This window comes from Pyxicephalus adspersus, chromosome 1 (genome assembly GCF_032062135.1).
Source record: "Pyxicephalus adspersus chromosome 1, UCB_Pads_2.0, whole genome shotgun sequence".
Classification (NCBI taxonomy): Eukaryota; Metazoa; Chordata; class Amphibia; order Anura; family Pyxicephalidae; genus Pyxicephalus; species Pyxicephalus adspersus.
In genome coordinates, this window is record NC_092858.1 from 4,340,183 (window position 1) to 4,355,187 (window position 15,005).

Genomic DNA, 15,005 nt, shown 5'->3' on the forward strand with positions numbered 1-15,005 from the left:
TCACGCCTGGCAAGATGCCGAAAGCAAGCAAATTAATCCTGAGCACAATGGAAAAGAGACAGTTTAATTATACCACAGGAGAATCTCAAGCAAACACAGTAAAAATAGCTTCCGCTTCTTCACCCTTGTTAAAGTGACCGCTTGTTTTTAAAGAGTTGTGTGTGAAGTTTATTATTATTATTACACAGTATTTATATAGCGCCAACATATTACACAGCAATGTACAAAGTCCATAGTCATATCACTAGCTGTCTCTCAAAGGAGCTCACAGTCGAATGCCCCTACCATAGTCATATGCCTTTGAATACAGCCTAACTTCAATTTGGGGGGGGGGACAATTAACCTAACTACATGTTTTCGGAATGTGGGAGAAATTCCGCGGAGAACCTGCACACTCCATGCAGATAGTGACCTGGCTGAAATTGGAACCTGAAACCCAGCGCTGCAAAGGCCAAAGTGCTAACCACTGAGCCACTGCACTGCCCAGAGGTTTAGGTGAGAATATAATTGTCACAGATTTCTGATGGACCCTTTGTGTGCAGCGGGAAGCTGACCGAACAAATGATGGACTGGGGTAACCTAATAAAGGAGCCGATCTCGAATTAGAACTTTGTTGTCTTGGGGAACCCCAGCTATAATCCTATATCCACAGCTCACAGTATATTAGCATGGTGGTCAGTGGAAAGAATTCCTCTTACATTGCTGACCATTAGGAAGAATGTTACCCTTACAGATAGCCAAAAATATCATTGGGGTCCTGGGAGGCACAAGTTGCTCAAGGACCTCCGGTTGAGTAGCGCTGCCTTGGTCAGACAGGATATATCGGAGACAGCAGACGGAAGGTCAGGTGTAGGCAGAGTCCTCATTCTAGACAGGTAAATGGAGCATTTATAGGAGGCTGAAAGACAAAGCACAGATATACCATACACATTACCAGGCCTCAGTCATGGACAAAACAAGATCAAATCTGTTGATCAAGCACACATTTTAGGCTTTGATCTCCCCCCTAAAGTTCCCTAGTGAGGACAGGTGTGCACGGCTGTTCTGCCCAATATAACCAGCAAACAGCTGAGGTTAATGGGTGATCATTACAATCCTGTTTACAAGAATTATAGTTGGGTGTACTTTGCATAGTGACACCTTGCTTTTCTGCTGAGATAATCCTATGCTGTCCTCTACTTATCTTATCTTGTCACATTGCTGTTCCTTTAATGCTCTCATCCATCTTTGTAACCCCATGACAGAGAGAGCAGAATTGTGTTCTGCAAATTAAAAATTAAACTTGAAAAGTGAATGTTCAGCAAAAAAGGCACAAGAGGGCCTAAGAAGTGCCAGGGAAGGGGTCAGGAAAGCAACTTTCAGGCATATGTTGAATAAGGTGCACCCATATATTTGAATAGCAAGGTGGTGCCTGCTTTAATTCTGAACAATGTGAAAGCAAAACATTTCCATCTTTCCTACCCTGTGCAGGTAAATATGGAGGATATTTGCTATCATTTCCTTATACATTTCATACGAGGGATATTCAACAACTTTATTCAAGATTGGCAGCAGCAGATCTTCTAAACATGCAAAACCCATCCCATATCTGCATGAGCCATGACCCTCTCAATGTGGCTCCATATACTTATAAGCAAACTTTATACTTATAAGCAAACATGTTTTTTGGGAATTTAATTTTGGTGTTTGTAATTTCCTGTGATTCATTTCATTTTCAGATCATCTTTTCTCTATTTTCTATTTTTCATTTTTCCATTATCTGTGTCTAATGTTCTTTTTATTTGTTGTTATCCACACCTTTTCCCAACTCCCACAATTTTGCTTCCTACTGTTTTCTGTCATTCTCCTCCTGGGGGTTTCTTCTCCTCTCCTATTCCTCCTGGGGCTTACTGCCATCCTCCACCGTTCTCCTCTATTCCTCCTGGGGCTTACTGAGATCTTCCACCGTTCTCCTCTATTCCTCCTGGGGCTTACTGCCATCCTCCACCATTCTCCTCTATTCCTCCTGGGGGTTTCTGCTGTCCTCCATTGTTCTCTATTCCTCCTGGGGCTTACTGAGATCTTCCACCGTTCTCCTCTATTCCTCCTGGGGGTTACTGCCATCCTCCACCGGTCTCCTCTATTCCTCCTGGGGCTTTCTGACATCCTCCACTGTTCTCCTCCATTCCTCCTTGGGGTTACTGGCGTCCTCCACCATTCTCCTCTATTCCTCCTGGGGGTTTCTGCTGTCCTCCATTGTTCTCTATTCCTCTTGGGGCTTACTGCCGTCCTCCACCATTCTCCTCCATTCCTCCTGGGGCTTACTGCCATCCTCCACCGTTCTCCTCTATTCCTCCTGGGGGTTACTGCCATCCTCTACCGTTATCCTCTATTCCTCCTGGGGGTTACTGCCATCCTCTACCGTTCTCCTCTATTCCTCCTGGGGCTTACTGCCATCCTCCACCGTTCTCCTCCATTCCTCCTGGGGGTTACTGCCGTCCTCCACCGTTCTCCTCTATTCCTCCTGGGGGTTACTGCTGTCCTCCACCGTTCTCTATTTTTTCTTGGGGTTTCTGCTGTCCTCCACCATTGTCCTCTATTTCTCCTGGGGCTTTCTGACATCCTCCACTGTTATCCTCTATTCCTCCTGGGGCTTACTGCTGTTCTTCATCTTCCCTCATTCCCCGTCATTTTATCATCCAATGTCTTCCTGCTGTCCTCCACCATTCTTCTGTCTTCCATCTTTTCCTCTACTTTTCTTTTTGTTTCATTGTTCTCCCTTTTCTTCCTCTGTCTTCCATCATTCTTCTCTTTGCTTCCTATATCTTCCTGCTGCCCTCCATATTTTTTTCCCACTTTTGTCCTTCAATTGTTCTTCCTCCCATTTTTTCCCCTCTGTCATTCGTCTTCTATTGTCTCATTCACCCATGTCTCCTCACTGTCCTCTCCTATCCTCCTCTCTTCCTCCTGTGTCTTCTTGATTCCTTCCATCATTTTCTTTCCTCCTCCCATGCCTTCTTGTGCCTTCCATTATACGTCTTTCTTCTGTGTGCCTTTCCAATATCCATTCATTATTCTAATTTTATCTTCCTGTTTTCTTTTATATTTTCTTTCTTCCACATCCTCTGTTCCCCTCCATGTCTGTCTTCCTGTCCCATATTGCTATCTGCAGAATCCTTGCCCCATAGTCACAGCTCTCCCAAAATTCCCATTATTTCTCCCAGTCATTCAGCAGCCCACAGGATAGCCAGTCACATGGGAGACTCAGGTAAAACAACAATGGCACAGCTAGTGGCATTATTAGAGATTTAATAACTGTAGATGTAGTGCATGCAGTTCTTATTCATTTTAGAGCATTGCCAAGATATCCTGAGAGCTTCTTCTTTGGTGAATGACCCATGGTTATTCTTCATCACAGCTTGGTCCTGTTTGCTTCCTTGGGTTATTTGCTAAGTCTGTGCCTCCAGAATGGACAATCTGTCCAATGCTTTTTGTAGTTTATAGGCTCAGTTCTCTTATAATATATGATAAATGTGTCTTTTGCTATTATATTTGATATTTACAGTCATGTAAATGTAGACTATATGTAATGCAGTCATGTAGACTATTATCTTTAGCTCTCTTTGGTCTTAAAAGTAATAGTCATTATGGCAGATAGCTTTCCATATAGTTTAGGCGGTCATTCTTGACTTTTTTGACATGGGTGAACCTCTTGAAATATCTTTCAGGTCCTTTGGGTACATGTGCTATAATTATTAAATACACAGCTCCGATATATATAACTTTCCTGGCCATTGGGAAAAATGTCACCCTTACAGATAGCCAAAAAGCATTGGTGTCACTTAAGGTGCGTACACACTTCCAATTGTTATCGTTCAAAACGAACGACGAACGATCAATTGGGCAAAAATCGTTCGTAAAAAAAGTAACCGACGCCGACGAACGAGGAAAGTCGTTGGAAACGAACGACCGGACCGGCGGATCGGATTGGACGACGATCGTTGAACATTGTCACTCCGCCTGTGACAGGAGCCGGAACTACAAGGAAAGCATCGGCTTGTGCGGCTGTGTGTTAGCCTGCTGTGTGTACGCCCGCTGTCTCCCGCTTGGTGAGTACTGTTTTAATTTATGTTTGCTTTTATTTTTTTTATTTTTTATTTTTTTTTCTACTAGGTCTTATTTTCGGGGTAGGTCTTATATTAGGGCAGGTTGGGGGAAAAGTGCTAGGTCTTATTTTCGGGGTAGGTCTTACTTTCGGGGAAACACGGTAGATATCGTGCAGGATTGTTCGTCGTTCGTTTTCCAACGATAATAATTGGAAGTGTGTACGTAGCTTTAGTCTGACCTGTCCTTAGGGAACCCCTCACAACCTCTGGAGGAACCCTGGTTGAGAAACACTGACATAGGGAATGTCAGCAACTTCTACATCATATGATATTGTTTAAGTAATTGTAAGGAACCTGCCTGCGTTCCACCATAGAAATCACAGATTTCAGGTCCTGTTCCATCATTGTGAGAGGGGAAGAAATATTAACAACTGTGGACAATACAATTTCTGTATCTTTTAGGTGTTTTTTAACCACAAACTCACAAATAGCAGGTCATTAAAAGCTGTTACACGGCCATATTAAACTATTTCACCATTGACCACAAAAATTAATGGACACTCAGTAATATTTCAATATAATTTGAGAAGACGTTACTGGCTGGGATATCTCACAGCTTCAGGTCATTTTTACCAGGGAGTTTACATGGTAGATTTTGAATAAGAATAAAAACAGATCCAGGTGCCTAAAAAATATAGTTTGATTACCTTACTTTATTATAATTACAAGGGTAGCATAATATTATTAATATTATATTATTATTAATAAATAGGATTTATATAGCACCAATATATTACGCAGCACTGTACATTAAATAGGGGTTGCAAATGACAGATACAGACCGTGACACAGGAGGAGGAGAGGACCCTGCCCCGAAGAGCTTACAATCTAGGAAGAGATATGAAATGGTGGGAAGTAGTGAGAGTTTAAGAGACAAAAGAAGACGGGTAGGTGAGGTTGAAGCGTTGGGTTTTAATGAGCAGAAAGTAGGAGCAAGCCGAATAGGATGAGGAAGACCATTCCAGAGAGTCGGAGCAGCTCTAGAGAAGTCTTGGAGCCGTGCGTGTGATGAGGTTATGAGTGAGGAAGTCATTAGTAGGTCACTGGAGGAGCGAAGAGAACGGCTAGCGGGGACAAGAACTGTGGAGGGATTTGAAGGCAAAGCACAGAAGCTTGTCTGTAATCTCCCCAGTGATAAGAAGTTGTAGTCCCCATATTGTGACTCCTCCGTTTTACCATTAAAAGCTGGGTGGTTACTGAAAATGGCCGGGTAGTTTGCACAGCTAAAAGGGTCGAGGGAGAGCACTACATATGAAAGCTCATTTAAAAGATCGCTCAAAAAACATTTTTTCAAACTGCCTACCCATCTTCTGTCTTTTGAAACAGTCACTACCTCCCACCACTACATATCTCCCCTCCTATTGTGTGTTACTTCCCCCACCTCCTAGATTGTAAGCTCTTCTGGACAGGGTCCTCTCCTCCTCCTGTGTCACTGTCTGTATTAGTCTGTCATTTACAACCCCTATTTATTGTACAGTGCTATGTATTATGTTGGCGCTATATAAATCCTGTTTAGTAATAATAATAAAAGCTAAATTTATAGCTTGGAAGGGCTCTGTGACTCCCCAAGGCTCCGTTGGAAGCAGATCATTATAAATTACCTTGTTGCATACTTAACATCCAACATACTTGTTGGAAACAGAGGTAATACTTACCTTTCCCATTGCCTGTGCCGCTCTCACCGACTCCGTGTGCTGACTTCCAAATCAATGGTGTAGCCTGTAATGATGTGTAGGTCAGCTGGTGGAACCAAAAAGAGCTGCGGCATGCCATGGGGAAATACCTAGATATCGGGTCCTATGGGAGAGATTTCCTTGGCATTGGGGCTCATGCTATTGGAAAATGTTTTCAATTCTGGACCAGATCCATTCCAGGTTTGCTGGATCACTCCTGTGATAGTCTATCTTCTTCAGTCTTGGGGGGCTTTAATTATTCAGGTATTTTCTGATTTCCAATCTCCTATGTTTTTCATCCAAATGGTCCATGGATACTCAAACCTAGGAAGCTCCCACCAAAGATTGGACATGCGTATCCGATCCCCTTTGTCTCACTCAATGCAATATTCGACCTGCTGGGCCAATATAAGGGAACAGGTGTTCAAATTTTCATAATTGGGGTCCCTGGAATTTTGGCGTGCTCTGTAAATGAAGTGAAAATATTGGAAGGCATCTGGAGACATAATAAGAGCTACAAAGCCAGCTTTGAAAATAATCTCCCACTGACTACCGCCCACATAACCGAGACAGCTAAGGAGGATTCTTTGTGCCATAAATGCTTCTCGGCCCGCTACTTCTTTGTATTGGCTGCACACCAACTGCTGCTGCCTAGAGGGTCCCGGTGAATTTTAGCTTTGCAGGAATGGAATTAGGAACCCTACAACCAGTTACTTCACTGTTCTGGATGCAAGCATAGTGCCAGGGAGGGTCTTCTAGTCCTCATCACTAGGAACCCAGAATGAGAAATATGTGACCCCGGCACGGATTCCCCCAGCTCTGCTTGGGTGGGAATAACCGAGAGCCAAGGAACTAGAAAGAGATTGCAGCTGCTCCTTGCACATCAAGGGATTAGGAGGGATGAACTCGTATGTAGTACCCAGGGGGATGGGGAGTATTGTTTTGTGCCTCCTCTAGGACAAGAAGCAGAGGCAGAACGCTGGGAAATAATCTGCTTTTTTTTTTTAATTTTAATTGGAACTAGCGATGAGAAAAAATGAATGGCACATAAATGAAATACCAAACATTGTACTGTACAATGGTCAGCTGCTGCTCTTTGGGAGGCTTTTTGCAGATCACCTTCTTCATGTTTTTTGGGTCACATTGCAGGTCCCTTTAAAATGGGCAATACGGTTTGCATACTCGGCTTTGTAAAAAATAATTTGCCGTACTCAATCTTCTTTATTTTAAATGGGTTTCCTGGATTAGGAATGGAAATTACCTGGATAAGATTAGGAAATATCATTCAGTCCTTTCCTGATCTTTATAACATATATAAACTCTTGAAATAACTTACTAAATTACTATATCCACAGATTACAGTATATTAGTGTGGTGGTCAGTGGGAAGAATTCCTCTTACATTGCCGGCCATTGGGAAGAGTGTCACCCTTACAGATTATTATTATTATTATTAATAAACAGGATTTATATAGCGCCAACATATTACACAGCGCTGTACATTAAATAGGGATAGCCTAAAACATCATTGGTGTCATTTAGTCTGACCTGTGAGACACAAATGGTTTAAGTAACCTCTGAATTACTAGTTGTATATGTCTACACAAAACTTTTTTTTATCCTTGAATATGATAAAAAAGTTGTAGGTGTAACACAAATCGGGGATTTTTTTTTTATTTATATCGGTGATGGAAAACCACCATGCAGCTAAAGAAACCAAACATGTTCTAAACTCTTGCGTCTTAACTGAGACAAGGATAACACAGCGGTCATTTGTTTTTATAATGCAGTGAATCTAAAATTCATCAAACATTCTCTGGAACCAATCACTGCCATTAAAAACACGTGGACCTAAAAGATACGCCACCAGAAAATGTTTGGTGAATGTGTGATTTGCTGCTTTATAAATCTGCAGACCAATAAAACTTCTTTTGTAGCTCAGCTTAATGTTGTTGTTTGTCATTCTGTCTCCCATCCCTGGAAATTATTTTTCAATTTTTGCACTTCTTGGTCCTTGGGGCTTACATTTTCTTTGCCTCCATGGAGCTCACAATATAATAGGGACATAGCAGTGCAGCAAACAATGATGTCCTACAATATACGACACTTCCTCTTTCTCCCCCTGGATCTTCCACTCTTTGTTCAGACGTATGCTGGCCAAGCATTGGTCGATGTTGCTCATAGATTAATAATCACAAACATCAAATCCAGTGTTCTCCCCGGCCCCTTTTAGCCAGGCGCACCACCCAGCACTTTTCAATAACCACCTGGCTGTTTTTTGGGTGGTTACTGAAAAGTTGGGGGCCACCATCTGCCTAAGACAGCTTCCCACCCTGCTTAAAAAAAATCTGGGGAGAACAATGAACTCTAATAAAAATAGGGCATTACAAATCCATCAATCTATGCGTGATTGATATATTGATCGAATATTGTTTGGGAATTGCCATTATTTTCCCAGTACATGCCACTTTTTTCCCTATTAATGGTCATAGCTGGTGGGGTGGCATTGATTGGGCGAAGAACAAGGGTGGTCCATAAGGGCACAGTGGTAACCAGGTAAACAAATTGTAGGTATGATTACCACTTACTAGTTTGGATGCCAATCTCAATGTAGGAACAATAAAAATAAGGGAAATACGGGATTTTTACAGCATCTCAAAAAAATTAATTTCAAGTTTCTTTATGTACAAAATTTCTTTAAAAACAATTTGAAAAAATAATAAGTGTACAGTGCTTCAATATATGTACGCAGTCCCATCCTAGATTGTAAGCTCTTCAGGGCAGGGTCCTCTCCTCCTCCTGTGTCAATGTATCTGTCTGTCATTTGCAACCCCTATTTATTGTACAGCGCTGCATAATATGTTGGTGCTATATAAATCCTGTTTAATAATAAAATTAAAAATAATACAATAAATAACTACCGTATTTTTCGCCGTATAAGACGCTCCGGAATATAAGACGCACCCAATTTTAAAGGAGGAAAATCTAGAAAAAAAGATTCTGAAAGATTATTCCCCTTCTGATCACTCATGTGCCATTCAAATTCCCTTTCTGATCACTCTGTTGCATTCAAAGTCCCCTTCTGATCACTCTGTGTCATTCAAATTCCCCTTCTGATCACTCTTTGCTTTTTTTCCACTGTACGGCAGTTAGGACAGGGAACAGCAGGTGGCGCTGTGCCGGCTTCTTTCGCTTTGCTTTACAGACAGGAGAGAACACGATGCTGGCAGAGGAGAGAAGAGAGACACGCTGCAGCCAGAGATACACGCAGGATCGGGTATCGGGTGAGTATAATATTTTAATTATTTTTTTTAACACATTTGTCGTATAGGACGCACTAACTTTTTCCCCTCAGTTTTGGGGAAGAAAAAGTGCGTGTTATACGGCAAAAAATACGGTACATATAATACATAATAAATAAAAAAGTGTAGTCAGGATAGCATTATGCCAAATTAAATCATCCCACCTCCAACAGTCCTGTTGGTTGTGCAGCACTGTATTGGGATGTACCTGACACGTTTCGCAAGCAATTGTTCCTTCTTCAATGGTAAGGATGCTACATGCAGGGCCGGATTTCATACTTTTTGCTCCCCTAGGCCAGCTAGCTTGTGCTGCCCCCACAAATAATAATATTTCACCACAAATATTAACCTTGCAGACTCACTCAAATCTGTGTCACAAGTACAAAAAAGGGGAAAGGATAATGAGTGGGAGAGAGGAGGAAAAATAAAGAGGGAGGACATGAATAGAGAGGAGGAGAAACTAGGGGGAGAAGAGGGAGAGGAGGGAGAGAGTGAAGTAAAGGGGAAAGAGATGGAGAGGGGAAAGGCAGGAAGACTAGGGAAGAAAGGGATGCAAAGAAGAGGGATAGGGAAAGAGACAAGGAGGGAGAGAGAAGAGTCAGAAAGGGAGAGAGAAGAGATGAGATGAGGAAGGGAGAGAGGAGAGAAGCGATGAGGAAGGGAGAGAGGAGAGAAGGGAGAGAGGAGAGGAGAGATGAGGAAGGGAGAGAGGAGAGAAGAGATGAGGAAGGGAGAGAGGAGAGAAGAGATGAGGAAGAGATAAGAAAGGGGAGAAAAAGAGAGAGAGGAGATAAGGAGAACATGGAAGGAAGTGAGAGAGGAGATGGATGGGAGAGGGGAGCGAGAGGGAAAAGTAAAAGAGAGAGGGGATACAGAGAAGGAAAAGGAGATTAGAGAGGGGGTGTATTGAGAGGAAGAATGGAATGGAGAGACGGATGATACATTCAATAAAGATGTCACCCTGTACAGATCTCTGCACTGTATGTGACCTCAGTATAATCACTTTATTTTTGTGCTTCCTGTTACTGTAGATCTTGTTGGCCATTGCTTTACATAAAGATGTTATATTGGCGCTCCCTAGTGGTCATGCCACCCTAGGCCATTATGTGAAATCCGGCCCTAGGTACGTGTCGGCACTAAAATAAATCAACAAGACACATGAATAATACATGATATGATATATTACTCACACGATAATGTGATAAGTATTAAAGGAAGCGGTCATATCCAATTAAACTTAGGCGCACAGGCATGAAACTATCAGATCTAAAAATATCATGCAAAGCGTTATAATGTTCATATACAAAAGGTGTAAATTCATTATCTTAGATTGTAAGCTCTTCGGAGCAGGGTCCTCTCCTCCTGCTGTATCATTGTTTGTATCTGTCTGTCATTTGCAAACCCTAATAAATGTACAGCGCTGTGTATTATGTTGGCGCTATAAAAATCCTGTTTAACAATAATAAATTATAGAGAAAATACAATCACAATATGAACTTTGTATCTATTAGAAAATGGGTATTGTAAAAAAAAACAAAAGGTGATACAGATGTAATCGAGTTTAATGATTATGTTATGGGACGGGTAGTACGATATATTTTTTAGCTCTTGGAATGAAACACGTGTCATTGGATCAGTGGGGGAGTTTAAATAAATATAAGACCTGAATTTATTTATATATATATATATATATATATATATATATATATCCGTGCTCAACCCAGAAATTTTTTTAAGCTGGGTGAGAAGAAATTGTAGGTGGGTGGCAGCCCCTGTATTGTAACCAAACTTTTTAGAAACAAGAGCGAGATGTATCTGCTGGGTGGCAATAATTGTCCTTCAGCAAGAACAATACCTTACAAGAACAATAGCTAGTAAGGTAATATCTATCTGGGAGATCACTTACCTGTTCATGCACCTAACTGACCCGCATATGACCAGCATAACGGAGACTCCAGACGGAGGGCATTTGTAAAGCCGGACAAATCTTACACCCCAAGCAACCAATAAAAGTAAAAATTTAGGGTGCTCTTTGCAGGCCAATTTTACCAAACTATAAAGAATCCTTTAAAAAAGTTTGGGGAAATTATAATAAAATCTTTTTCAGATCCTCAGCTTCATCCTACAGCGATATAACTCACCGTTCCTGGGGCTATAGTCTTTATTTTCTCTATATGACAATGGCTTTTCTCACTCCAGGGTCGATGTCTCAGCCGTCCTCACACCCCTCTCTCACCTCTGAGGAACTCTCTCGGGGAATCGCTGTGGAGAAATTGGACATGATGAAGAAATGGGGCATTAATACTTATAAGGTAAATACAATGACCCATGTGTCTGTCCTATATACCTCTGTCTGTCTCCATCATTAAGCATGGCAGCGGATGCTCTGCTTGTTGCTTTCTTATTGCCAACCCCTAAATGTTTAGCAGTCCATGCCTCCTCCTCTATGGTGTTCATGGCGTCTCCCCTCTATCTGTCAGGCATAGATATCCTCTGACTCAGGAGCTGTCCCATCTCTTTATCTGTTTTTCATTTCTTTTTCCTGTCTTGTTCTCATTAGTCCCTTCTCCAAGTATATCGACCATCGTTGTTTTCTTTCCGTCCGTTCGCCATTGTCATCTCCCTCCCTGTCTGTCATCTCTCTCACTGTCAGTCTGCTTCATCTTCTTCTTTTTGACTTTCAAAAGTTGTTGCTTCTTCTACCATCCCCATCAACTCTCGATGTCTGCTGTCAGCATCTCCTTCTTTCAGCCGTCACTATCTCTTCACTTGCGGTTTGTCATTTGTCATCCTCCTGTGTCCTAGGCTGCCATTTTCGCCTATATCTATTTTAAGACCACCTCCACTTTCATTTAGCCATTGTTATCTCCTGTCTTTGTGATGGGCATCAACACAATTTCTGTCATCTGCCCCTCTTTTCGCATTGATTTTTTCTTGTCTGCCTGTTGACCACTGTCATTTGTCACTCTCATTTCTTTCTCTGTCAGCTTTCATCGTCTTCTCATTGACTGCTTCATCACCTTTCTGTCAACAGTTGATTCTTCCTTTGTCTTCCATTCTCATCAGCGCTCTCTCTTTCAGCTGTCACCGTCTCATCACTCTCTGTCTGTCATTTGTCACCTTCTTTCTATGTCCCTAGGCTGATGTTTTCTCTTCTCTCTGTTCCCAGGCCACTCTAATTCAGCCATTGTTGTCTCCTGTCTTTGTCTGATGGGCATCAACATAATTCACGTTGAAAGTTATTGTCCCTTCTCTTTGTCTATCGACCATCATTGTTTTCTTTATTGCTGTCTGTTGACCATAGTCCTTTCTCTCCCTATTGGTCATCTGTCATCCTGTCTTCTGTCGGTTGCGGTCATCTCCCTGTCAGCTGTCATCCTTTTCTTAGCGTCTGTCTTCTTCATTATTTCCTTTCTGACTGTCAACACTTGTTGCCTTCTCTACCATCCTCGTCAGCTCTGTCTGTGTGCTGTCATCATTCCTCTCTCAGCTGTTTTTTTTCCTTCACTCTCCTTCTGTCAGTTGTCTTTCTTTGTCCCTAAGCCTCCATGTTTCTCCTTTCTCTATTCCTAGGCCACCTTCACTTTCATTCTGCCAGTCTGAGGGCCATTAACACAATTTTTATCTAAAGTCATTGTCTCATTGTCAACTATCATTTGTCAGCCGTCATTTTCTTTTTCCTTCTGTGTCAGCTGTCATCATTTCCTCTTTCTGGTGGCTGCCATAGTCTCTGTCCAAAGACCATATTAGGGGTCTTTCTCTGTCTGTCTGTTGACCACCATTGTCTCATCTCTTTATCTCTCGGTTGACTACCATTGTCTCAACTTTCTCTCTCTCTGTTGACCACCATTGTCTCATCTCTCTCTCTCTCTCTCTCTCTCTCTCTCTCTCGACCACCATTGTCTCATCTCTCTCTCGCTCTCTGTTGACCACCATCGTCTCATCTCTCTCTCTCTCTCTCGCTCTCTCTCTCTCTGTTGACCACCATTGTCTCATCTCTCTATGTTGACCACCATTGTCTCATCTCTCTCTGTCTCTCTGTTGACCACCATTGTCTCATCTCTCTCTCTCTCTCTCTCTGTGTTGACCACCATTGTCTCATCACTCTCTCTCTCTCTCTCTCTCTCTCTTTCTCTCTCTCTCTCTCTCTCTCTCTCTGTTGACCACCATTGTCTCATCTCTCTCCCTCTCTAACATTTTTATTTAACCCTTTTCTATGGCAGTGCACAAAACAGTTGATCTCAGAGCGGTTTGGCCGTGGCTCTCGCACAGTAGATTTGGAGCTGGAGACTCAGATTGAACTTTTGAGGGACACAAAGAGGAAATATGAAGGCGTCCTGCAGCTGGCCAGAGCCCTGACCTCTCATTTCTACAGCCTGGTTCAGACGCAACGAGCGCTAGGGGACGCTTTCTCCGACCTCAGCCAGAAATCACCAGAATTGCAGGTCAGGGTTTGCTTGGGGAAATGGGGATCAGGTGATTGCAGGGAGATCATGTGATCTCTCTATGATATTATGGGGCATAGTTTAGCTCGGTGATCTCTTTATTTGGTCCGTCATAATCTCCTTGTTTTCAGAAGCCTATGGATGGGGGATTCTGAATAATTAATTATTTCTATTTATCTTTCCTCTTTGCAGGAAGAGTTTGGCTACAATGCAGAGACTCAGAAGCTCTTGTGTAAGAATGGGGAGACCCTGCTGGGAGCCATTAACTTCTTCGTTTCCAGTATCAACACCCTTATCAACAAGACCATGGAAGACACTTTGATGACCGTCAAGCAATATGAGACAGCTAGGTAATGTCACCAATGCTGTACAGCTGGATAATATGGGCAGCATCATTATTCTGAAAGGCCAAATAATCCCAGCAGCCAATCAGAATACACAGCTGCAGTAATCTGTGAATCTGCCAGCAACACATTTCATTTCACTGTATTATAATGTTCTCGCAATTTTATCTACCTATCCACCTGTCTACCATAGGACAGAACCTGAGTTGGGACTACAGAACACATTCTTCTCCATAGGGCAGGGTGGGGGTTTGTGGGGTTAACACAGTGGACTGAAAACATTGAACCTGACTTATTAAAGGTCCCCAAGACTGAAGAAGATGGATGATTGTGGAAGAACCTGGGTGATCCAGCAAACCTGAAATAGATCTGGTCCTGGAATAAAAACCCAATTGCTAATTGATTTTTCAGAAACCCATTCCAGGTTTGCTGGATCACACAGGTTTTCCCATGATAGTCTATAATCTCCAGAGGTTTAATAAATCAGGGCCAACTTACCTTGCTGCACCACAGGAGAACACTGGGCTATGATCTTACTGAATATTTGGCCACATTACCAGGTATTTTATACACATAAGGAAATACTCTCACTGGCAAATTTAACTGACCAAAATGTAGAAAAAAAGAGATATTATTTTAGGGTTTAAATACTCTTTAGGTTACAAGAGATCTTTGCATTAGTAATGGATAATAGTTTGTCATTTTCACCACTAGATGGCAGGCTGGTCTGAAAACTTTTCTATGCTCCTATTGGTTCCCTGGTAATGTGCGGAGAACTATTGAACCGACATTTCTTTGTTTTTTAATTTACTTAAGCTGCGTACACACTTCCAATTTTTATCGTTGGAAATGAGCGACGAGCGAACGACGAACGATCGATTGGCCAAAAATCGTTCGTAAAAAAAGTAACCAACGACGCCGACCAACGAGAATAGTCGTTGGAAATGAGCGACCGGACCGGCGGATCGGATTAGACGACGATCGTTGACCATCTATCGTGTGTACGGTCGTTCAGTGATCGTTCATGGTCTGAGCATGCGCGATGAACGAACGTTCGCTCACTTCCTGTGGTGCACGTCACTTCCTGTATCGTTCAA

The 15,005-nt window shown here is 42.3% G+C and overlaps 1 protein-coding gene across 4 annotated transcripts in view; it reads left to right on the forward strand.

Annotated features, from left to right (window-relative positions):
- The window catches only part of ARFIP2 (ARF interacting protein 2), a 36,785-nt gene that overhangs the window by 14,880 nt on the left and 6,900 nt on the right, over positions 1-15,005 (forward strand). For 2 of the 4 annotated variants that reach the window (XM_072400954.1, XM_072400978.1), the window contains 4 exons: positions 3,152-3,247; positions 11,319-11,431; positions 13,343-13,564; positions 13,757-13,914. In XM_072400954.1, coding sequence (XP_072257055.1) covers positions 3,152-3,247; positions 11,319-11,431; positions 13,343-13,564; positions 13,757-13,914 — 589 coding nt within the window. The remainder of the gene's footprint in view (positions 1-3,151; positions 3,248-11,318; positions 11,432-13,342; positions 13,565-13,756; positions 13,915-15,005) is intronic. The other 2 variants (XM_072400961.1, XM_072400970.1) reach the window with 1 other exon arrangement.